The 25,552-nt window shown below is 33.8% G+C and overlaps 1 protein-coding gene across 6 annotated transcripts in view; it reads left to right on the top strand.

Annotated features, from left to right (window-relative positions):
* The window catches only part of PTPRM (protein tyrosine phosphatase receptor type M), a 966,854-nt gene that overhangs the window by 389,906 nt on the left and 551,396 nt on the right, over positions 1-25,552 (top strand). For all 6 annotated transcript variants that reach the window (XM_051970436.1, XM_051970437.1, XM_051970431.1 and 3 more), the window contains exon 5: positions 10,022-10,137. In XM_051970436.1, coding sequence (XP_051826396.1) covers positions 10,022-10,137 — 116 coding nt within the window. The remainder of the gene's footprint in view (positions 1-10,021; positions 10,138-25,552) is intronic.

Consider the following 25,552-nt stretch of genomic DNA (forward strand, 5'->3'; position numbering starts at 1 on the left):
AAATGCATAGTAAAGACAGGAATTTTATTTTAAAAAAGAATGGAAGTAGAAGCAATTCCTGAGCTGTACCAAGACAGTTTTATCCCTTGCTTTCTCTCTGTACTTTTACTGTCATGGGAGGTCCACAGAATCTGGGAGAAGGGAGGAAAACAACAGTAGCAAAACAAAACCCTAGAGCCTGTACCCCAGACAACTTTTGGTGGTTTCTTGAAAGGGCAACCTATAATAATGATCTTGAGGAGGTAGAGCTGGCAGTCATGAATAAACAAAAGTTATGCGGAATTTCTTTTCCCAAGTAAGATATCATCCCAGATATCTGGGATGATATAATGCAATTCAGACCCAGCCACAACATGGTTCAAAGACAAACTAAATACTTGCGGCTTCTGTTTAACCAACTGGCTGTTTTGTGTTCCAAAAGAGCCCGATACCTGGAGTCAAAGACTCTTCTGAAAAGAACTTCTGGCAATTGACAAATTTCTCCTTTAATGGAGTGGAAAAAAACCCAAACCAAACCAAAACAAAAACAGCTGTGGCTGTTTCACTAGCCAAATATTGGGTTGCTGAATGGCCTGCCTTTCTCACTTAAAGAGCTAAAGCTGAAGTTTCTGGGCTCTAAGTTAAGAGTATGTCTCTCTTCCCCTTATACTGAAAAGTAGCCCCTCAAATGAGGACTCTGGCCAAAGCCAGAACCTGGAAGCGTAGCAGCCTCCACAACCATATTCCTGGTGGAGTATTATATAGTAACAATCATAAAACCATTGGAGCATTGTCATCCTCTTAGCTAACATATATATTACATTGCTATGTGTTAGTCACTATGCTAAATGCTCTCTCTCTCCATGTATTTGTGCTATGTATACATACATACATGTACATATAAATATTGTGTATATAGTATTTTATATTGCAAGTTCTAATCAAAGACATTGAATGAAACTGCATTTTTTAAAACTTCATGTCCCTCATAAAACTTTTAGGATTTCCTACTAACATTCAATAAGAAGAATCTTGGAAACTCCCGTGAAGGAACATAAAAGGAGAGTGTGTATATGTATGTGTGTGTGTGTGTGTACACATACAGTGGATGTGATATATCATGGCAAACACAATGCACATTAACATGCATATGTATGTTACATGTATGTATTATACACTGTGATGCATATGTGTGTGTTGTGGTGTGCCTATAGATTACATGCATGTACACACACATATACATGTGTGTTTGTGAATATGTGTGGTATTTGATCCTCCATAATAATTCTGGGAGGTAGATATTATTATTATTCCAATTTTACAGATGAAGAAACTGAGGCAAACAGGGGCAGCATGACTTGCCCAGATCACTTAGCCAGTGTCTATCTGATCTCGGGTTTTCCTGATTATATATTATATTATATATATTATATATATATATATAGAGACTATATGCCAAAAGGGAAAAGTAGCATAACAATATCATCAGAAAGCATTAATAGACCTGCACTCTACATATATGCTCTGTATGTTCCTTCAGATGAGTCCCTTAGGCATGTCACTTCTTTCTGTTGAATGTCTTGGGAAGCTCTAAATCAGCTTTATGGAGAACATCTCTCAAAAACAAACAAACAAAAAAACCCAAAGTGCTGTTTCATTAAATGTCTTTGATGAGAATTCATTCGGTCCTCTGGATGCCTGGTAAAAGTAACTATATCATTAAGGACTTATGAAATACATTATTTGAATAGATGCACAACCCTACAGTGTTGATCCTAGAGTAACTTTGCTGAGAACTTCACACGTAAATGGAAAATGTTGTAGGTATTTTACCAAGGTTCATTGTGTGAGGTCTCTTGGGGCTTACAGTCTAGTAGGAGAAAAAGACAAAAACAAATACAATATTCAATGTTACCTAATTATTTTAGATAACAAATTATTACTTAATAGGTACAAAATCCAATTCTCTATAATATTTTTCTAGTGGAGAAAATCATGGAGATTAAAGATATCACTCTTATCATTATCAGTGCTAATTGTATAGTGCTCTTTGTGCATCTTAATCTCTCTGCTTATGTGTCTGTCTGTCTCTCTTTCCCTTTGTTTTAGGAACTCTAAAAGCAATTGAAGGATTTTTTTTTAAGCTTAATTTTACATATAAGAAACTGGGCCTTAAATTTATGACTTGGCAAGATCACAAAGTTTATGAATATTAAAGTTAGAATTTTGAACCTCTATCTTTCAACTCCAAGTGGCTATTCGCTGTCATTTGAATTAGATTTTAATATATGGCTAGAAATTTCTTAGGTGAGTATAGATATGTGCCAGGCTTAGGGAGCATTGTAAGCAAAGATATGGGTATTTTATTCAAGAGAGCAGAAAGTATTGTAGCTAGACTAGTTGTGAAGTCTTTTCACTTATGACTGACTCTCTATAATTCCATTTGGGTTTTTATTTTTGTTTTTGTTGTTTTTGCAAAGATGCTGGAGAGATTTATCATTTCCTTTTCCTACTTATTTTACAGATGAGGAAACTGAGGTAAACAGGTTAAATTGACTTGCCCGGGATCATGCAGCTAATATTTTCTAAGGTTATATTGGAACTTGGATTCTCCTGATTCCAGGGCGAGTACTCAAGTAACAGCATCATCTATCTGCCCGCAGTTTAAGATAATTTCCTAATTCTTCCAGTGACGAGCATTAGGCTCAGTTTTACTCTCGACTCCATCCTTTAGAGACTCCGTGATCTCTATGTGAATGTTTTTGAACTTCCAGTACTCTTAGCTAAGTTTTAAAAATCTTAAAGTAGCAACAAAATCTACCAGAATTCTATCCCAAATCTTACAATTCCATATTTTTCCTTTTTGCTTTTTTCTGTTGTTTTAAACTAGCTCCTGTAAACCTTAATGCAGGACATAAATAAATGTGAATGATTACTTATAATAACAATAATAGCAAGAGCTGATATTTATATAGCACACTGAGAGTTCCAAAGTGCCATACATACATAAGCTCATTACTTTTAATACCTATTTGTTGTGTATGAAACAAGATGATACATGTAGAGTGCTTTATAACCAGAAAGTGCTATGGAAATGTGAGTTTCTTATTCTATTGTAGCTTTAATTTCTCCCCTGAGTTCCAGATCCTCATTCCTAGCTGCTTTTTTTTTTAAACAATGATACCTATCTGTCTTAGCAGCACTCCTAACTCCCTTTCATCAAAACTGAGACTGTCATTTTCCTTCCTGAAGCTTGTCCTTCCTCAGAGCTCCTATATTTAAGAGCATCACAATATTCTTCTAGACCAGGAAGTTTAGAGTTATTTTGACTTTCATTCTGCCTCAGCCTTCACTTCCAATCAGTTCTCAAATCCAGTTGATTTTACCTTCATCCTAGCTCTCAAATTATCTATATAATTTTAGGGGAGCAAAGGTGCCTTAGAAGTCATTTAGTCTAATGGATCTTAGAACATGAATCTTCTTTATGCTATAGTGAGTATTTACTCAGTATGTCTACTGCTGTAATCTAGGTCATTATTATGTCTTCTCCATTCTCTTGCTCCAATCTCTTTCCTCTGCAGCCATCAATAATACTGCTACTAGTCTTCCTTCTCATATCCAGACCTAATCACCTAACTCTATTACTAATAAATCCTTCATTGCTATGGAGTAAAGTGCAAACTTCTTAACAATTATACCCTTCATTCAAGGCATAATACCCTTTAGCATCAACTCCTTATGTCATACATTCCTTTTGGGGTTTTTCTGCACTTTAGCCATATTGCACCACTGAATATTATTGGTTGTAACTGTCTTCTTTTCCTGAATTCTATCTGTTGAACTACTACTTTGATTCGAACTTCAATGCAGATCTTACTTCTTGCTTAAGGCCTTTCTTGTCTGCTCCCTCCCTCTATTCTTCATCCAATCACAGGCAATTTATCCCTCCTATAAACTTTTATTATATTAAAATTATTTAGTATTTTATTTTCCCTAGTTATACATATAAAAACAATTTTAGTATTTGTTTTTAAAACTTGGAGTTCCAGATTCTTTCCCTTCTCCCTCCCCACCCTCTTTTCGTTGAGAAAGCAGTATAGAATATGACCTATTATTGTAGTCATTCATAATATTTCCATACTAATCATAGTGTAAAAGAAAACATAGACCAAAAAAGAAAAACCTCGAGAAAAATGAAGAAAAAAATTTATTTTAAAAGATGCAGTTTGTATTCAGATATTATAAATTCTTTCTCTGGGGATAGATAACATTTGTCATTCTATGTCCTTTATGGATTGTTGTATTACTAAGAATTGCTAAGTCATTCACAACAAATCATTCTACAACATAGTTGTTTTATATTCAATACATTTTTGCTTTGCAGACCTTTTCCAGGTTTTCTGAAAGCATTCTGTTCATCATTTTTTATAGTCCAGTAATATTCTATAATAACCACATAACACAGTTTGTTCAGCCATTCCCAAATTGATAAGCTTCTTTTCAATTTCAAATTCTTTACCCTTAGAAAAGAGCTGATATGAAATTTTTTGTATGTTTAAGACCTTTTTATTTTGTTTTTTATCTCTTCAGGGAGATAGACCTAGTGGTGTTATTGCTAGGTCAAAGATACACTTGGTTTTATGGCCTGTTGGACATAGTTCCAAACTGCTCTACAGAATGGTTGAATTAGTTCATAACTCCACCAACAGTTTATTAATTCCCATTTTTTCCCATGTTCCCTCCAAAATTTGTCACTTTCCTTGTCTGTTCTATTAACAAATCTCATAGGTATGAGGTCATATATCAAAATTGTTTTTATTTGCACTTCTCTAATCAGGAACAAGAGCATCTTTTCACATGGCTATAGATAGTTTTGATTATTTCATCTAAAAATTATTCATATCTTTTGATCATTTATTAATTGTAGTGCGGCTCTTTTATAAATTTGATTCAGATCTCTATATATTTGAGAAATGAGGCTTTTATCAGAGAAACTTCCTTCAATTTTTTTTTTCACAATTACCACAGATATAGAATGCCCATTGATAATTCTGGTTCTGCTTCTGCTTCTAGTGAATAATTTACCTCCTTCCTCTCTTCCTCATATACTCATGCATTTGCACCTAAATTTTGAAAGGTTCAGCCTTCATGGATTAAAACACCCATTACATCACATAAGTCAAAAAAAACAGTCATTACATTTTGTTAATCTCTGTGGGATTACCCAGTTCATTGTAAGTGCAAAGCTTTTTGTTACCTTAAAACAAATAAGCAAAAACCAAAAAATCCCTATGCTGTCAGTGTGAAGTCTCATTCTCAGCAACATCTCCTGGTTACCATGTGGCTAGAAATTCCATCTCCTATGAAGTAGAGCCTTTGGATTCCCTTTTAAAAATTTTACCTGCTCTGCAGGATCTTCTCCTTCTATCTCCAACTGATGAACTCTTAGTTCTTTGAAAACATCTACCATGTCCTTTGTATATCTTCTTTTCTCCATAATAAATGTCTTTGCTTTCTTTAGCCAGTCATGATTTGTCAAAAAATGACCATGTATGGTCTCCAGTTTGTCATTCTTCCTCATTGGTGGTACCAAAAATTAACTACAATATACCAGTTCTAGTCTGATCAAGACCTATCACCTCCCTCTTTCTGCATAGCATACTTTTCTTAACAGCCTAAGATTACTTAGCTTTTCTTTGACCACCATATCACATCATTGAGTTATATGGAATGTGCAGTCCTTTCTTTTTAAAGAAAACTGTTATTTAATCATGGCTCCTCAATCTTATAATTATCAAGTTGATTTTTAAGGATTGAGCATAAGACTATTTCTTCATTTAAAATTTCTTATTTGTTTATGCCCCTAATATATAGTAAAGCTTTTTGAGGGTAGGGATGGAGATTTGTTCATCTTTATATCTCCAATGTCTAGCATAGCGCCTTGCACATTGCAAATATTCAATAATATTTATTATGATGACTTAAATCGATACTTTAAAAGTAGTAAATACTAGAAGTTGACGATTGAGCTGTGTTTTAAGAGATAATTAATTTAATTAATAAAATTATTTAATAATTTATAGATAGTACTGGAAATAAATATCCTTTCATCCATCTGTAAGTTTATCAATTATCTTCATTTTAGATAAAACAGATCAGCCTATGTGCCCCTGCAGGATTAATACTATGCTTTTAAGCTTATGTTCAGAGAACAGAAGAGTTTTGGTTCCGTCATCTTTTTTTCCCCTTTACTGTACCTATCTCTCTAGATGAAAAAAATGTTATATTTGACTGTATTCATGCCTAGAACTATTTGATATGAATGTATGCTTTCACAGTGATGAGATTTGGATGCTATTAAAATTGACCACTCTCCAGAACTCCAGAAAGCAATTATGTACTGCCTCCTCTCTGGATCCTTTGCAAATCTGTGCTTGAAACAGCTCATCGAAGAGTCTGATGTCAGTTAGCTATTGTGATGAATGTCCAACATTGCTCCTCATAAGCTATGGGAAATAGAGCACATCTGCCCTTTACAAAGAAATTCAAATGAATATATCATATTCGAAGAAGCAATAATCAAAATATTCATATAATTTTAAAAGGCATTTAATTTGAGGAATTGGCCCCATTTTTAAGATGTTACCTGAGGGTTTTGCCCAAGAGCATTCAGGAGGTTGCTAGTGAAGATTGGAGATCTTTTGGAATTTCACCTGATTGGGGTCTGCAGGAAGGAGAAATTATTGAGGATGGGAGTTAGAGATCAGGGAGTGTGAGAGACCCTGACCTTTCTTCAAATTTCTTTCCTGAAGAAAGAAGCCCGAAGTGGCCAAAATAGAAGGTATTGAAGTAAAGTAGGGTCTGTCAAAGATGTTACAATAGAGTAGGGTCAGTTTTTCTGAGAACATAATTCTCCATTTTTAAAAGCATGAGACTTAGTGTACTAGCTGGACTCAAAGGGAACTATCCTGGTTGTCAACAATAGACCTGTGATAAGTATTTGTGTTCACTATCTTCATTCTTATGAATGTGTATTTGAGAAATCACTTTGTGGTTAAATTGTAATGGAGGCCCCGAGCCTCATGAGTAAACTGAATTCTGAGGAACAACAACAATAACAACAACAACAAAAATCCACCAAAAACAAAAACAAGAGAGTTGGGTGGGACTGAGTCTCATAAAAGCTACAAGACTATGGCATTCTCCAAATAACATAAATCAGGATCTCTATTTATGATATATCACTGAGAAATATAGGTCTATTTTGATTTTTACACTGATGTAGTAATTTCACATCATTGAGTTTATGTCTAAGTACAGTATTTGAAATGAGCACAGTATTTGAAAGTAACATTGCTTTGAAAAACAATTCTTAATTTTCACTAATTGGGAGAGGGATTTTGGTTTCCCTATCCTATAAAAACTCTATCTTATTTCAAATTATTATAATATACTTTATTTTTAAATTTAAAAAGTTTTAGATTATATATGATATCAATTCATTAATGCAGAAAATTAAAACTGGGCTATATTAATAGGCCTCTCTTATGTATTAAAATTAATATTCTCTTGGGAATGGATATATGTACATATATACACATATATGTATTTACATGTATTAGTTTATATATGTGTGCATGTCTGTGTATAGCTATTTATATACATATATGTGTGTATGTGTGTGTGTGTGTGTGTGTGTATATCTCCACCTATCTGATAATTTTTTTTTTTTTTTACTACCCAAAATGTCACAAAAGGAATCTGGCTTCTTAATCAACAAGGCAAGGCAACATTCCACATGTAATTCTTTCCTAGATAAAGATTAGAAGTAAATATTATGGTATTGGAATGTCAGTAACAGAGAAGATAAGTGAAGCCTTCAGTATGATTGAAATGTATTTGTTATTATTGAGACGTGTTTCAGTCATGTCAGACTTTCTATGACTCCATTTGGGGTTTTCTTGGCAAAAACATTGGAGTGTCTTATTATTTCCTTCTGCAGCTCATTTTACAGATGAAGACAAGATTAAGTGACTTTCTCAGGGTCATGTAGCTATTAAGTGTTGGAAGTCAAATATGAACTCAGGGAGTTCTTCCTTATAATATTAATGTATTGTTATAGATCTATTTCATAGAAAAAAGATTCATTGTGGAAATTACAGGACAATCTTCAATCATGATAATTTAACAGGATTAAAGCACTAAGATTCATTAAAGTGTCAGTATACTATATTGTTACTCCCTCTCTTTCCCACCTCTCCATGTTCCCAGTTATTATATAATCAGTAGATACCAACTTCGCAATGAACTTGTGCTCCATATGTGACTTTTATGAACAGCATAGAATTGAGCAAGAGATGAAAAAATAGTTTGGATTGCCTTTGGAAAATTACACAATTCTTTTAATGAACCTAGCATATTCTGCAACAAAAACATATCTTTTAAAACTCCATTGTATTTTTCTAATGATACTGTATGACTCTAACTCATGGGATACTACAGTCTGAAGAACTGACATTAAGAGTCATTCAAAAGACAACAGAGTAGTGCATGATGAGTGTGAGCAGTTTCCAATCTATATTGCAGATGGAGAGTGGTGCAAAAGAAATAATATAAAGGATGTCATCAGGGAAATGGAGAACTAGAAAAAGTGAGATGAGAACCTATTACATAGTGAGTTTGAAAGACAACTGAAAGAATGTGTAAATTCAGTAGCATCATGCAATGTGGCAAAAACATGATAGCCAGTAGCAAGTTGGGTGAATTTCTGGGAGGGCAGAAACAAGAATCACATCCTATTGAGTAATCAAGGATCATCGAAAAGAATTATGCATTGGTGGACTCACAAGTTTATTGAAAGATTGAAGTATGTGGCTTTGTCATGCCCTGCCTCCCAATATTTTTGTTTGCTCTCTAGCCTCAGTATATTTATTCACCAAATTATATTTTGCTTAAGCTAATATAAAATTTCATTTCCTGGAAATATACTGGCTAGGGAGAATTCACTCATTATATACCCTGGCTGTATAGGCTAAACATGACCCAGAAGTATGTTGAACAGTGGGATATATTTTTTTAAACGGCTGTAGGTAATTGGCAGGCATTTTTATCTACCACAGAGGATCCTATCTTCTTTATCCTTCCCTGCCATTTTGTTTCCCACTTACCCTTCCTTCTTTCTAACCATCCATCTCTGTAGGGGTTAGAAAGTTTTCTTCCTACAGCCTAAAGGCAAAGTTGCCAATTGCAAAGACATTTCATTGAACCCTGAAGGCTGACCAATCACTAAATTCCAGAATTATCTTTTTTCTAAGTGATGCAGAAACTGGCCTGCTACTTCTCAAATGTAATAGAATTATCCCTTATTTAAACAGCTGTCCCATGTAGACAGAGTACATTTGGAGTCCTAATGCTGTTTAACATTGGGAATCAGTCTTACTGTTTGAATTGGAAATAAGAATCAGCAAATAACTCCTATGCTATGTCAGTCTGGCATAATTTTGCAGAGTTTGTCTTTGGGGATAGTATTTTTGGTTGCTGGAAAATATTATACTAGCAATGTTGCATACCAATTAGTTGTATTAAAATATATATTATGCAGTGACTCTACACTTGGGTTAAAAAGTTTCCTTGACAACATCATTTAACTTCTTACTGTTCTTTTCCTGCTGCTAGTATAAATATCTAAGATGTTTTTGTTCAAAACATCAATTAGACTTCAATATAATCTTTATTAATACAGATGTGTTATTACAAGAAGACTGCTGAGCTATGATAATTTGCACAGCAGGAACAATAAAATACCTCCCTTCTCTTTGCTTGTATCCCAGAATGCTTAAGTTTTCTATTCACTTACAAAGCTAATCACAACCTTCTATATAGTATCTTTTTTTTCAATTATAGTCAAATCTTTAAAGCTCTCATCATCAAAAGTATAATCCTTCAAGATTCTCACATTGTATATGGCTAGAAAAAGGCACCTATTAGTTTTAGCCATATGTGGTGTTAATTTTTTTCCTGTTCTTTTCTTCTCTTTCCACAGCCAAAACTCCTCACTTCCTGAGAATTCAGAACGTGGAAGTTAATGCTGGGCAGTTTGCCACCTTTCAGTGCAGTGCCATTGGTAGAACAGTTGCTGGAGACAGGCTTTGGCTTCAGGTATGGTAACACATTTTTGTCAATAGTAGAGCAAGATGGTTTTTTTCAGGATTTTTTTGTGATAAGAGAAAAAAAAAATCTATAGCCTTGGATAAATTGCTCCTAAGCTTTCAGTATTTTAGGTTGCTTAGAGCATAGAAATAAAATGACTTGTCGATCTGCATTGCTAGAGAAGAACTTCCACAGTGGACCTTTCCTCTCAACAATGAGATCATGGATCAGGACCAGTAAACAAAACAAAACAACAAGGAGACAGTTCAATATAAATAACATTAAGTAAAACAGATTCTCCTTTCACTCTGCTACATCATTCTCTATTTGCCTTTGAGTAATTGTGTTTTCTGAATTCCTTCATTTCCTTTTGCTCTCATTAGGTTCCTTGGATCATAGATTTCGAACTGGAAGTCATCTTAAAAGCTATCAAGCCTAATCTCCTCATTTTACATATCAGTAAACTAAGGCCAGAAAACATTAAATGGCATGTTCAAGGTCACACACATTTTGTATGGCAGGACTATGATCTAAATCTACATTATCTGACCTAGAATTCCTTACATTGTTCTGATTCTTTTGATGAGCAGTAATATTACTAAGGTACCTAACATAACTTATTGCTCTTCCTGTTCACTTTTTCTTGACTTTTTACTTGGATTTCTTTTTCTTTTCAGTCTCTTATTTATTTTGTCAAATTGGAGGTTATTTCTAAGGTTATATTTAGGTTTGAGGGCAGGAAAAAGGTGTTAAAGAGTAAGGTATTCAAACTCTTCTTCCTTCCCCTGCCCTCCCCCACCGCCCCCTTTCTTTTTTTTTTAACATAAAAGAAGTTTTTATAGAGTGAGGGAAAGATATTTGAAGGCCTTTGGTATTTAGGACTTTGCAGTGAAATGTAACAATTAATATGGGAAGCATCCTTTCTGGTAATTGCTGTTATTTCTCATAATATCCCTTTGGGTTCCATTTCTCTTCTGCACAGGAGAGAATGGACAGTACAGATAGGTTAATGGATTTATCCATAGTTCCCCAGTGAATTAGGCACAGGAATGAGATTAGTTGATTTACTTAATCCACCAAATCACAGCACTAGCCACTTCTTGAGATTCCAAGCTCTTTCTTTCCACTTCTTCAATCCCATTATTGTTCTTTTCTACTCAGACAAAACATTTATGCCTCATCTTGATGGATGTATTACCTCTATTTCTTTCTTGTCTTTTAAATTATATACACCTTCCCTCAAGGTATTTTTTTCCTGTTTGTTTCCTAAATTCAACTTTATTTCTTAATTTGATCCATCTGCATCATATATTATTAGATTTTATCTTCTATGTCTATATCCACTCCCAAATTTCTCTTTATATAAATTCACCACATTTTTACCATACTTATTTTGAATAATAATTATGGTAATAATGATACTTTTGCATTAGTTAAATATCTATACTTTTCAAAAAAGCTTTCAAATATATAAAGTTGGCATAATTATTGCTAGAAGGGACTAAGGAGATCAATGATTTTTCTCCCTTTTCCTCTCAAATACTTTAACCTTTCCCTTCATATAACAACAGATAAGGAAATTGATATGCTGAGGAGAAGCAAGGTAGGAAAGCAGCAGAGGCAAAATTCGACCCTTAAATTCTTTGTCTTCAAGTCCAGTGTTTTTCCCACTCTGTTATGTCGCTTTTCCCATTTGATTCTCTTGACATTCCTCTAAGATAATTCCAAATAAGGAAACTTAGGGACAGTAAAAATAAAATGATTTTGCTCAAAGGTCATACAGTTGTTTAGTATGGGATTGTGTGGGTTAATTTCCCAAATTAACTAATCAGAGACACCTTTGGAGACAAAGAGAAAGCATTTATTTAGGCCCTGCAGGGAGAGACAAACATACACAAGAGGCATCTCAGGTCCCAAATGTGTGTGATGTGACAAGCAGGAAACACTCAAGCTGGTTAAATAGCAAAAGACCCAAGTCTTTTCATTAGATAGACTAAAAGGAAGTAACCATCATTTTCCAATGGTCACCAGTGTTGTCTGCTTCCGGTGGGTCAGTCACTTCCTAGGGTCTGACTTTTAGAGACCTCTAGGCCTTGAGATCACGTGGATCCAGCTCTGCAGACCTCTGGGAATAGGGATCCCGGGACTTGGGCCTAGTCTGACCTACTCCATCTAATAGACTTTTTAAGAAAACTTCACCTGGTCTTATTCAGGAGCTAGAATGAGGACTGTGTCCCCACATCTAATCTAATCTTCCCATTATACTTTCCCCCTGTGACCCAGTTTTCTTTCTTCATTGACCTTTCTCTTTTCTGCAACCTGGACTAGTTTTCTTTTAGTTTTTGAAGAAGAAAAAGGAATAGATGAAGAGCTCTATACCTGGATATATCTTACTGTGTTCAAAAATTGCTTTTTCTATTATTTTTCTTTAAAAACACTTTATGCTTTATGTGACTTGTTTTTGTTTTTGCTAGCATGTAGGAAATTATTATAGAATTTTTACTATCTCTAGTATAAAATTCATTAATTGCCACATTCTTTGTTGTTATTGTTGCCAATTGTCTTAAATCTTTATGACTAGGGATCATCTTAGCAAATATTTTCCTTAGTGGCTGGACTTTTTTTCTCCCTTTCTAGACCTTTGATTTCATCTGTGGGGTTAATTACTTTTGTTTGTACTGCCTCAAGAACTCATATATAATTGTCTCTTTTCTTTGCTTTCTGTAGTAAGTTAGTTGGTGAGCTAATGAATTTCTCAGGTTTCAATGATTTTTTCTGTGCAGATGGTTCTTAACTCTACATAATAGCTCTAGTCTCTCTTTTGAACTATGCTTCTATATTTCCAGCTTCTTGATTATTTTGAACTGGATTAACCTCTAGATATCTAAAATGAATCATGTTTAAAGTAGAATTTAAATTTTCTTCTAGACCTTTCCCACTTTTAACTTCTCTTTTATTGTCAAGGGCCACCACTGTATTCCCAATCACCCATCCTCATGGACTTGGCAGCTCTTCATTCTTCCCCATGCCATATATACAATCACTTGGCAAATCTTGTATGAATCGCCTTCAATTCATTCATAGAGTAACAACCTCAGGTCAGGCCCTTATCAACTCTTGTCTGGATTATTGCCAACAGTTTCAGTTCAATCCAATGCTACTTCAGTTCTCTCAATATTCCAATACATGCTTCATATGAATGCCAGAATGATTTCTTTCAACGGCATCTCCAGTGGTTCCATGTAATCTCTAGGATTAAATCTAAAGTCTTCTATTTGACCTTGAAAGCTCTTCTTTCTCACATTTTACTCCTCCCCTGATAATATAGCTTCACCTACACTGCCCTATATATAGTTTCTTGAGAGTGATATACATCTTCTATCTTTTTACCTTTTGCTGGGTTTCCTCAATCTCTCCATTTCCCTATGCCTTTCAAGACTCAACTGTGAAAATGACCTTTCCCTTCCTTCCAGCTGCTAATGCTTTCCCCTTTTCAATTCCATTCTATTTACTTGGCATAAATCATTTCTCTGTCTCTCTGTCTCTCTCAGTCTCTCTCTCAATCTCTCTATCTTCGAATTATTCCCATTCAGGATTCCTCATTAGAATGGGGGCCACTAGAAGGCAGGAACTGTTTTTGTCTTTCTTTTTATCCTTAGAACATTGAATAATGCCTGGTGAGTGGAACTCACTGAATACTTGCTGAGTGTCCTAGAGAATTGCCAGAAGCACTGAGAGGTTAAATGATTTTCCCATGATCACTCAGCCAGTATGTGTCAGAAGTGGTATTTGAAACCAGGGTTCTCCTTGCTTCCACAATTTTCTGTAACCGATGGTAACTATAATGAACATAACCACCATGCCTGTATTTATTCATAGCTTATTCCCAAACAAGTGTCTTCATTTTCTTATGTTCCTGTTTATTAATCTGTCTCTTCCTCTCAGTCTGCTGGCAAGTAGATATATTAAAAAAAAATGTGAAACTATTGTGCTAGGCTGTCTCTTTGAATTTATTAATTGGCTCAGAATACTCAATTTAAGAAATCAGTGAGTTTCTATTCAGTTTTTTAAAGGTCAAGCAGAAAGGATGTTTTGCAGAAATAGAAACTGACCACCCATTTTTATGAGAGTGTACCCTTTAATGTAGAAATCCTAGTATAAAAGAGATAAAATCTCTTTTTTTCTGCAATAATTTTGTGTCCAACAGTGTCCCCAATGGATGAGACTGATCTGATACTAAGATTGTAGTCATAATCTAAATAGTCATTTCCAATGTTATGTTGCCAAAACTTTATGGAATATTTGAGATCTTAGAATACTGATTCTGTTTTAAAATGGTTTCAAAACTTCTACTTCAAAATGAGTATTTTTTGAAAAAAGGATCTTAAAATATTAGCTACCCTTAGCAGAGATTTCTGCTATAAAATTTTCAGTAGAATTCCAGCAATGAACTTCTCATACATAAATGCTAATAGATATATCCCAAAGTAAGAGAGCAATAGAATGGATAAAAAGCAGATAGAAGAGTGGGACTAATATTCTCCAGTTCTAACATGAACTATACATGTCAGATTTCTATTGGATGAGTTGAGATTTAGACTACATATAGAAAATAATGTTTGTAAAATATTTCTAAAACCAACAGAACTGATTATTTTCTTATTTTTGCTTTCTCTTTCTCATTTCTCTATGGTTTTCTCAGGGACTAGTCATATTGATGTCCTGCTTAGTATATAATATAGAATATAATTTTGATCACAATTTTGATTATAGAATTCAGAAGCTTGTAATTTTTAATGAAGTAATTTTTTCATGGAGGACTGAACAAAATGTTATTTCTCTCTACTATTTACTCCACTAATTGATAGATCTTGTATGTATTAGTAACAAAAATACTTCATTTAACCCATTGAATTAAACAATTTGATTCCACTTAATGTATATAAAAAATATACAATCACTGCCTGCAATGAAGTAAAATTTTGTATTGTCATTCTAAAATGGATGCTAGTCATCTTCTTTGAGTAGAAGATGCATGCTATGTGTTTTTTGTTTATTTCTTTCTTTCCAGTATTGAAGGTAGGAAGCTATCTTCACTTAGCTTTACTTAGAACCAATGGCTTACTTATGTGACAGGATCATTTTTTTTTGTTTAGGAGATTAATTGGTGACCACAAAATAAAGTTCTGGTTATGGTGTGAAGTTGTTTGGATCATGTAAAAATAGAACCTAGTTTATTTGGCTACATTAAAAAGTTATTAGACCATTGGTTTTTGATGTGGAAGGGTCATTCAGTGTCACAGAGTCCAACATTCTCAGCCTAACAATGAGTAAAACTGAGATCCAGGGAAGAAAAATGACTTGCTGAGGTTTTTAGTATCATAGACAGGATTCTGTAGCAGGTTTCTTGCTTTTAAGTTCAATGTCCTCTCCATTAAATCATAATTCTTTTCATGGAAATAGGATTATTATTGAGAATGGATTATTATTATGGTGTTGTAGTCTTTGTTTCAAAACACTTTTGCATAAAACATGATATTTATTTCTTATAGCAAGTGGTGATATAAGGAAAGCAGGTGGTATTATTCCCATTTTCCAGATGACGAAACTGTCTTAAAGAGGCTAAAATACTTGCTTAAGATTATACCAGTGAATGGGAGAGACCAGCTTAAAACAGTTTCTCATGGCACTTTCTATGATCCTCTCAGCAGAGAGGAGGGGGACTGCAATGTGGAGTGTTGAATGTACTATCAAACTCTTGATACAATGTTAATTTATTTTGCTGAATTGTTTTCCTTTCTCTATTTCTTAGAGAGGAAGGTCCATAACCTGATTCTTTGGTGGTGGGTCTATATGGGAAGAAAGGCAAAAAGAAGGAAATGACTGTGAAATGAAGACCAAAGACTATCACTAAAACTTATATTTATTGTTTAGTCATCTCAGTCATGTTCAGATGTTCATGACCCCATTTGGGTTTTTTTTGGCAAAAATACGGAAGTGGTTTGCCATTTCCTTCTCCAGTTCATTTTACAGATGAAGAAACTGAGGCAAAAATGGTTAAGTGATGGCCAGGATCACACAGTTACCATGTATCTGAGATTAGATTTGAACTCAGGTGTTCCAGGCCTGCTATATCTACTATGCTACCAAGGTGCCCCTAAATTTATATTCACAGAATGGTAAAATAAAATTCAAATGCAGGGGTTCTGACTTCTCTTTCTGTGCTCTGTCTACCTTAAAAATACAGTTTTATAATAGAATTTTTTCTTTACTATTTTCAAAGCATTTTAGAATTTTTAATTTATTTATATTTTACATTCACATATTATTTACATTACATTTATATTTATTTACTATTTTCAAGGCATTTTACAATGATCACATTTTAGCATTACAACAGCTGTGGAAAATATTATCACCCCCATTTTACAAAGGACTTAAAGAAGGATACACAGTCAGTTTCTGACGCCAGATCTAGTAGTGTACCTAATAGGGTAACAGGCAGCATGGATTTTAAAATCATGTCAGGGAAAATTGGTAACACTGTGAAAATAGCAGTGGGTCTGGTCAGGAGAATGCCTAAGTAAACCTTGCTCAACCACTAATCAGCTGTGTGTGGCTTTGATCTGAATTTCCTTTAAATATAAAACAAATAAATTGAATTACTTGATTACCAAGGTTCCTCCAACTGGTATTATTCTTTAATTCAGAAGAAGAGTAACAAGAATACAATTCAGCTACATAAAAATACTCCCATTATTAAATTATGTGTAAATATATGTATGTTCATGGACATATTAATCACCATCTTGTAAGAAAGGTCAGTGGTTGGATTGCATGCATTATGAATTAAATTTGCTCACCAGATAAGACTTTCAACATAAACAAAACATACAAATAAATCTGATGATGACACTAATGAAGGAATGTTTATGATTAACAGATGTGTCCCATCTGCCTGCGTTTTCTTTGTCACATCTGTGGACCACACAGGTTATTGCCAATATGGGACTTGATTTTTCTTTTTCTTTTTTTTCTGTGATACTGAGCAACCAAACAAACACAGAGTTCATATGCTTCCATTATTGGGACTCCAACGTATTTAGATTATCTTGATATTTATGAAGTTACCATAGAAAGGCAGCAGCAGTGGGATTGGCTGGGAGTAGGGGGTGTTGGTGGCTTTATAATTGTTGAGAGCTGTATCCCTTCAGTCAGCTCTGAGGATGCCAACATTCTGGCTTTTATAACAAATATAAGCTCGGGTCATTTAGAGAACCAACTATCTATGTGAAAATGATAGGCTAGGCACAAAAAAAGAAAAGATGGTCACTTTTCATTTTAGGGGAGGAGGAGGTCTATTTTGATAGCACTGGTCTTAGAATGAGACTTTGTTGTATATTCATTAATTGTTAACAATAGTAAATATTTCAGTCTCTCTGGGTCTCACTTTCCTTATTTGAAAAATAGGAATGATGATTCATGCAGTACCCTCTGTGAAAGGTACTTCTGAGGATGAAATCATATAATGTATTAAAACATTTTTCAGAACTTAAGGTGCTACATAAATATTATTCTGTCCCCTTGGTGAATCCACATTTTAAAAATATTGCAAAATATATTTAATATATTGAGTAAAGGAATGTGGGATTCTTGATTTGTGTCTTTTTGTGGGTCTATATTGTCTGCTTGCTAGGCAGTTTATGATATTATGAATTTTTTTTCCATTGTCCATCCTTTAAGGCTTTTATGCTTGTGAGTAGAAACTATTATTGTTCTTTTGTGGGTATTTCAGATTTTATTTTGTTGCATTTCCTGTGTATTCTTTGGGAGCTGTTTTCACAGAGTATTTTATGTACAGAATAACACAATTCAACTTTATAGAAAATAAAGCTAATACCCAAAGCCAGTCTTGAAACTGGACACTTTATAGTTCTGAAAATGGGTTACACTTGAACTTTATTCCAAGTTGGGGGAATAAGGATTTTCCTACATCTGTTTCAATTTTCACTTTTCTAGGAACACTCTCATTACATCTTATTTCTGTGTGCATTGCTATATCTCCTCTCTCCATTTTTTTTTCCCTTAGAGTTCATCTGGAGCCTATCAATGAATGATAGACAAGGTTTAGTCATCAGAACAAATGGTGATGCAGAGACATCTAGAAAGGGGACTGAAAATAACCTGTCATGTCATTATCTTTCTAATGTGTGTTAGAGAACAAAACTTACATAATTAAACATAGTAAATATGTAAAGTTCTGTCACTTCTCATGCCCCAGACACTATAGGTAGTTAATGTACTAAGCAAGCACATTATCAAAAGCGTGTATTTTTCATGGAGTCATTTAATCAGCAAGCATCTCTTCAAGTATCTACCAGGCATTGTGCTAGGTGTTAGGGATAAATTCAAAGAAAAAATAAAAGCCTAAAGGGAATTTGGAGATAATTTACTCTCATGTGAGGCCCAGAGAAGTAAATGATGGGTCAAATTCACATAGCGTGTTTTTGGATTGTCAAGTCACACAAACTTCGCTCATAGGGTAGGTACTTGTTTTCAGATAGCATGTTTTATTATTTACATATTGTTCCTCACTGAGACAAATTGACTTTTCACTGTGGTTTTACATTTTCAGATTGCCTGTATATGGGTTTTTCTGTATTTTCTATATTTTGAGATTAGGATTAATTGAATAATATAGATAGAAAAATAAAAGATTGAACAATTCTTCTAGATTAGTTTTATCCCTTCATTTGAAAATAATGATAATTTAAACCCACAAAGATCAAATGACTTAAAATATCTTAGCCAGTTGAAATTTAGTTTCTTTGGCTCAGCCACTAACTAGCAGTTTCAAATTGCATAGTTCAGAAGGAATTGTGTCTTATTCAAAGACAGGATCAGTGTGACCGTGGAAAAACTACTTAATCAGCCTGAATTTCAGTTTCCTTATCTGTAAAATGAGGAACTATAATGGTCTCCAAAGTTGCTACACCCTTTATATTTTAGGATTCTATTAATAACTTAGGTATCTGAAGAATGAGATGTTGACATGACATTGGGATTTTATTTTACAATTAAATTATGTTAATTTCAACAACTTAGCAAAGGCAAAGAACCATTATATTTCTATGTTCAAATACAGATGATGATTGAAGGAAGTATGACATTAACTTCTAGCTTCCAGAAGCATAAGCTTAAATTAGGATCTGTAAGCTTATTTTTAAAAATACATTTTATTTGTTTCTATTTAATTTTAATTCAATTTAATTTATTTCATATAATTGGTTTCTTTTGTAATCTTATGCATTTTGTGCTTTTAAAAAATTCTTGTGAAAAAGAGTTCATAGATTTCATTATAGTGTCAAACAGGTGTGTAGGATACACAAAATATTTGGAACCTTGACCTGGGATGATTATCTTCCCTTTATGATGAGTCCAGAAATCCCATGTTTTGATTTCTTTCCCAAGCATACGTGCAAATTGAAGCAGCTAGATGGTACAATTGATAGGGCCCTCAGCCTGGAATCAGAAGAATCTGAGTTCAAATTGGACCTTGGATACCTATTATGTTGCCTCAGTTTCCTCATCTATAAGAGTATCTGGAGAAGGAAATGTCTTTTGCCAAGAAAATCCCAATTGCAATCATGAAGAGTCAGACACAACTGAAAAAGACAACCTACAACATGCAAATTACTCCTGCTTTTTCTCTGTGTTCTCTTTAAAAAGAATTATCTCTGGAGTAGGAAAGCTTGTTATGATCTTTAGCATTTCTGACTATTGAACTGACCTTTTCCATTGCCTATGCTTCTATTCCTTGGGGAATGGTGGAAGAGCAAGGGTTGAATAAGAAAATAGATATTTTAGTAATTTTCATTCAAAAGCTATTATAGATAATGCCTAATATTCTCTTTTGTGTCTAACCTCCATTTTTTCCATGTCTTCCAACAAAGCATCTTTTCCTCCCAGCCCCAGACCTCACTATGAATACATAGACTCCTTCCCTCTCTCCTTCAAATAAATTTAAAATTAAGGAAAATATGACATTAATAATGCCTCTTAACAACTTTGATTTTCCCACTCTGGCAGCCAACCTATACTATAGTTATGATTGAGAGACACTTTCTCCCTTGTGACTAGTACAATCCATTATAATCTTTTATTTTCAGGCACTTTTTAACTTTCTGAAAAAAATTACACTTGGGGACTGAAAACTCTTGATTACTGTTGGCCCAAAGGTAATTTTTTTTCTTTTGAAACTTTGATATATAATTCCATTTAGCTGTGTATGAACTATCCGAGTGTGGAAAAAAGTGTTTTTCACTACTTAATAAATTTATCACATGCATTTTCGGAGCTCAAAAAACTCCAGAATATCTTGTGAGGAAAAGCTTCAGATTTTCATGATTCAAAAATGGCCTTTATAAGGACAATCGCTTTTGGCCTAGTGCAGAAACAAATAAACTTTAAACTACACTAATTGCTTTTTAACTTCTATCTTTGATAAAATAAACCCATGATCTAAAACAGGACATGGCACCATATTCAAGATGATACAGATTCATGTATTGCTTTTTTCTGTCACTATATAACTATTTAAATGATAGCCCTTATATTAGCTTGTTTTATAAACATCACCAGTGAGCATGCAAGTATGTTTTTGTACAGATGGGAGTGTGTACTTGGGTTGCATCTTGCCAATGAACATATCTTTGGTAATATTATTTGCTGGCTTTTAGGTTGGCTTATGAACAGCATGTTCCAAGAGAAAATATTACATTGATGCACCCATTCTGTTAGGATGTCTAAAAGCCACATTATAGATTTGATAGGAAGGAAAATTATGGTTCCCATGGCAAGCTTAACTTGGGCATTTTACACACATCTATATTAAAGCATAAATTTAGCAGCACTTACAGTCATACAAAATACTGAGTATGCACAAGGGGACCATCCTACGGTTGCTATAGGAACCATTTACTCTTTAAAATTTTCTGTAGTCTCCTCCATGTTCCTTTGAGTTCCTGATGAGTTTATGTATAATTTAAAACACTGTGACTAAAAACACAACAGACCTTCTTGGGGTGTCCAGTGAGTTGACGTGATTGTGATTTTTAGTATATTTTGTATTAAGACAAAGCCTCAGTGTATAGAGATGTTTTAGAGGAAAAAATCTGGGGCGATTCTGGAGAGAAATAAAATCAATAGATTATATCTGGAAATACTGATTTAAAAAATCAATAAATAAAATTAAGTAAAATAGGATAAAAATTAAAAATTGAATTTCCTGGGATTACCTTAGGAAAAAAATTTTAGTGGTAGCATGCAGCTTTCTGACTTAAAAGGCTTTAAAGAAAAGGTTTTGAAGGTTCTTACTCTGGGTTTAGAGTTTGTTGCTTTTGAATACCACAGCTTAACATGGTTCCCTTAGAGGACTGAAAGGATGTTTATCTCTTTAAGGAACATCAGTGGTTTGGATTATTTAGAGCAAAATAGTTTTAATGAATGGCTGCTGCGACAATGTTTCCCATACTCATCACATGAATCAGCTCTGTATGTAGTTACTTGTTTCTAAGTAATCTAAATGGTGCTCACAGTAGCACTCCACATTTTGGTAAGCACATAGGACTTGGAATCATACTTAACAATTTTGATCTCTTGGGTAATTAACCTCTCTGAACCTCAGTTTGCCCATTTTTCAAATCATTTTGCTAGTACTTACACTTCTCACCCCACAGCTTTGTTTTGAGAATTGAGGGTCATAATGGCTCATAGTTACACATGGGAAAATACTTTATAAATATCAATAAAATTCTGTACATACAACATATGTACAGTACATATGAACTATTATTGTTCATATTAATATAATATGAGCACATTGAAAATTCTGTCTCCTTAATTTTTTTTCCTTAAGATAGAGGTTCTTAATGTCAGCTGTTTTAACTTAAAAAAAAAACTTGGATAACTGTATTTTAATATAATTGGTTTCCTTTGAAAATCTATGCTTTAAACATTCTGAAAAGGCATCCATAGCCTTAATCAGATTGTCCAAGGAATCCAGGATGGAAAAATAAATTTGAACCCCTTCTTTAAGGAGTATTACATGAGGTGGGCTATACTGTATGCTTTGTAAATATTTGCTGAATTAAATATCTTTGAACATATTTGATGTCGGGCCACTAATATAGTTTTCCCCTTTCTTCCTCATCCCCCACTGTACCAATTACCTCATTCTCCTTTTGGAGAAGAAGAATAAGAGTAGTAATGACTTAGGATGTTGAAGAAATTCTTCTCCATTCCCACCTGTGTTCTTCTACAACTAGCTCTGCAGATAGGCTAGAATGAGAAATGGAAAAGAAGGAAAGGTACTTCAAGAGGCTTGCATATTATTTCTATATATTGTTTGGTAGCAAGGACGGGTGCCACCTGTGATATATTTTAATGTCACTACTCTCTCATCAAAAGCAGAGCTTGAACAAAGGAAAAAATTGTTTTCCTTTTTTCTTTTGGGTCTTGAGTATCAGAGGGATAAATCCTAAGAGAAGGGAGTATCATTGCTTTTTACCTTTGTCAGGATCATGCTGACTCTCAGCTATAAGTACTCTTGCCCCTCTGCTTGAATGGGAAGGCTGAAGAACACTTCTGGGATTGCCCATCTTCATACACAGTATGAATAAAGAAATGGTATCACAGCTCAACTAACTTTTCTTGCATTGTCTATTGCCTTAAATATTTAGACATAAAGGAAGGAAATAGGTAACCAAAAACAATGCGATAGCAGTTCATTTTGATCTTGAATCCCAGACTGAGGGAGAAAAATCTAGAAGGGTGAGGACACAATCACATTATGTATACTGTGAAATGAAAGAGTGAAGATATTAATGTCTTTGGTCTTAGAAAGCATTAATCTAGAATCGTTCACTAAAGTGACGATGCACTGATTTCCGGCAGCTCTTGTTGCCATTTTTGTCATTCCTTGTCATTCTTATATTTATAAAAATAATAATGTTCATTCACTTTTCTTTATTACTATGAGCTTAAATGTGAGATGCAATGTGTCATAGTGGATAAAGAAAAAACCTTGAAATCATAAGGACCTATTCAGTGATCCTGGACAAATAACTTTTTATTGAGGTAGGAAAGTCCTAACTAATATTATTCCTAGCTAATTATTTGGAGCCAAAATGAATGTCAAATCCCTCTTATATGTAACAGTTGTAATCACTGATGGCTCATGTGAGTTCATCAAGATGAAGCTATTGTAATATAAAGAAGTCAGAGAAACATTGGGAGATTTGGACGGAGTGATAGTGAAGAAAGCAGATCCAAAAGGACAATGTATATATGTAGAGAGAAGAGAAATGCTATGAGATGGGAAGTCATACTTTACTAAAGCCCTCTGGTTCCCTAGGATTTCTCTTTAGATACTGTTACCATTTGTATGCTACTTTTAGGTTTGCAAAATTCTTTACATATATTATCTCATTTGATCTTCAAAACAACTCTGTGAGTTACATAATAAGCATTTAGTGTTTTTACTATCTGCCAGGCACTATTCTGAGCACTGAGGATACAAAGAAAACCAGAAGAAACAACTACAGTAAAAAATAAAACCATAGTTCCTGTCCTAGTGGAACTCACATTTTAATGGAGGAAACAATATACTATGTACTATGTACATATGTAACTATGTACATATGGGATATATACCGTATAAATGGGAGTTAAATTTTTATATTAATAAATACTATAGTTGAGTTGGTTATAAAAGGGCTGATAAATTCAGATAAATATTGTTATATATATATTAGATGGGAGAAAATTCACTGTCTATTAGATGGGAGAAAATTCACTGTCTATACCAGGAAACAGGAAAGTCCTCTGGGAGAAGACAGTGTGAGGGAAGCTAAGATACAGAGGTGAAACTGGATGTACAAGACAGCAAGTGAAAAGACAGAGTCAAAAAATTGGAATATCCTGTTTGAGGAATAAACAAGATAGATAGTTGAGTGTGTAGAAAAGAGTAAAGTTTAAGAAGACTAATATTAGGTGCTATTATTATCATCATTTTATAAATGAACAAATTGAGGCAGGAAGAGATTAAGTAATTTGCTTAGGGTCCCACAGTTAATTAACAACTCAAACAGGATTGGAATTTACATCCCTTTAAATCTAGTTCTAATCTAACTAGCCCCTTAAAGTCTAATCTAATCTAATCTATGACATCCAGTAGCTTCTAGCTCATGACACGTGTCTCTTTATTCTTTAATTAAGGTTCCATGAACTCTAAATACAAAAAAAAAAAAAAAAACACTTTTCAATAACTTTATTTCAATATAATTGATTTCTGTAATCCCTTGCATTTTATCTTATGTTTACAATATTTTTTTTTCCTCAGATGGGTGTATTGGGTAGGGTCAGTTTTTCAGATTGACCAAGGGATGCCTGACATAAAAAAGTTAAGAATTGTTGTCTTATTGGTTGTATTAGTAGACCTAGAACACTGAGAATTATGTTGCTTTACATAAATCCTAAAAAATACTAAATAGCATCTGAAATAGGTATTTGGCACTCTTGATCCAATATTAATAACAGCAAGCTCTTTAGTTAGATAAGCATCTTTATAATGATTAGACATGAGGCTTGGAGTCCTTTGTTTGTAAGTCTGATGCATGTTTGCCTAAGTAGAATTTTCTAAACCATACTGATAATATTAGGCATTATCATATTCAAATAAATTCAAATAAAATTTAAGGATAGAGTGATAGGTTTTTAAAATGTAATATCAATCAGACATGAAGACATGATAATTAAATATATAGAAGAATGGTCTTGGAGCCAGAAAGCCTTAAGATTCAAGTCTGGTTTGGAACACATCTTAGTTTATATGACTAAGCACTTAATTTTTGAATGCCCCAGGCAATTCTCTAAGTGTACAAATAAAGGAATTGCTGATCTTCTGTGATCAGCTGAAGCTGGGTCAGTGACAGAAGAATTTTTCTCTTAAAAAAAAATGTGATAATCACTTGTAAATCATAAAACTCAAAACTAATTTTATAATTGAACTGTTAAAACATTTAACTATGAATTAAAAGGATATAAAATTCACCTCCCTTTTCTACAGTTACTATGTTATGAACTCAAGGAAGTAGACCCATAGGCAGGTAGAGCTCAGCACAAGATTTATGACAACCTTCTCCTTCCTTGAGGCTAATTCATGTTTTGTTTTGTTTTATTTTAAGTTCAAATCATTAGGAATATAGAGCTCTAGTCTGAGTTGAGGGAGCTAAGGGAAGGAGACTGGAAATCCAGCTATCATGCCAACATTTATACCTCCCTCTAAGGAACCTGACTGAACTCTCACTAGGTCTTCAAGGGTGGAGAGATTTTCCTTATTTTTAATTCTCTAGGTAGATGAAAT

Source organism: Antechinus flavipes, chromosome 1 (genome assembly GCF_016432865.1).
Source record: "Antechinus flavipes isolate AdamAnt ecotype Samford, QLD, Australia chromosome 1, AdamAnt_v2, whole genome shotgun sequence".
NCBI lineage: Eukaryota > Metazoa > Chordata > Mammalia > Dasyuromorphia > Dasyuridae > Antechinus > Antechinus flavipes.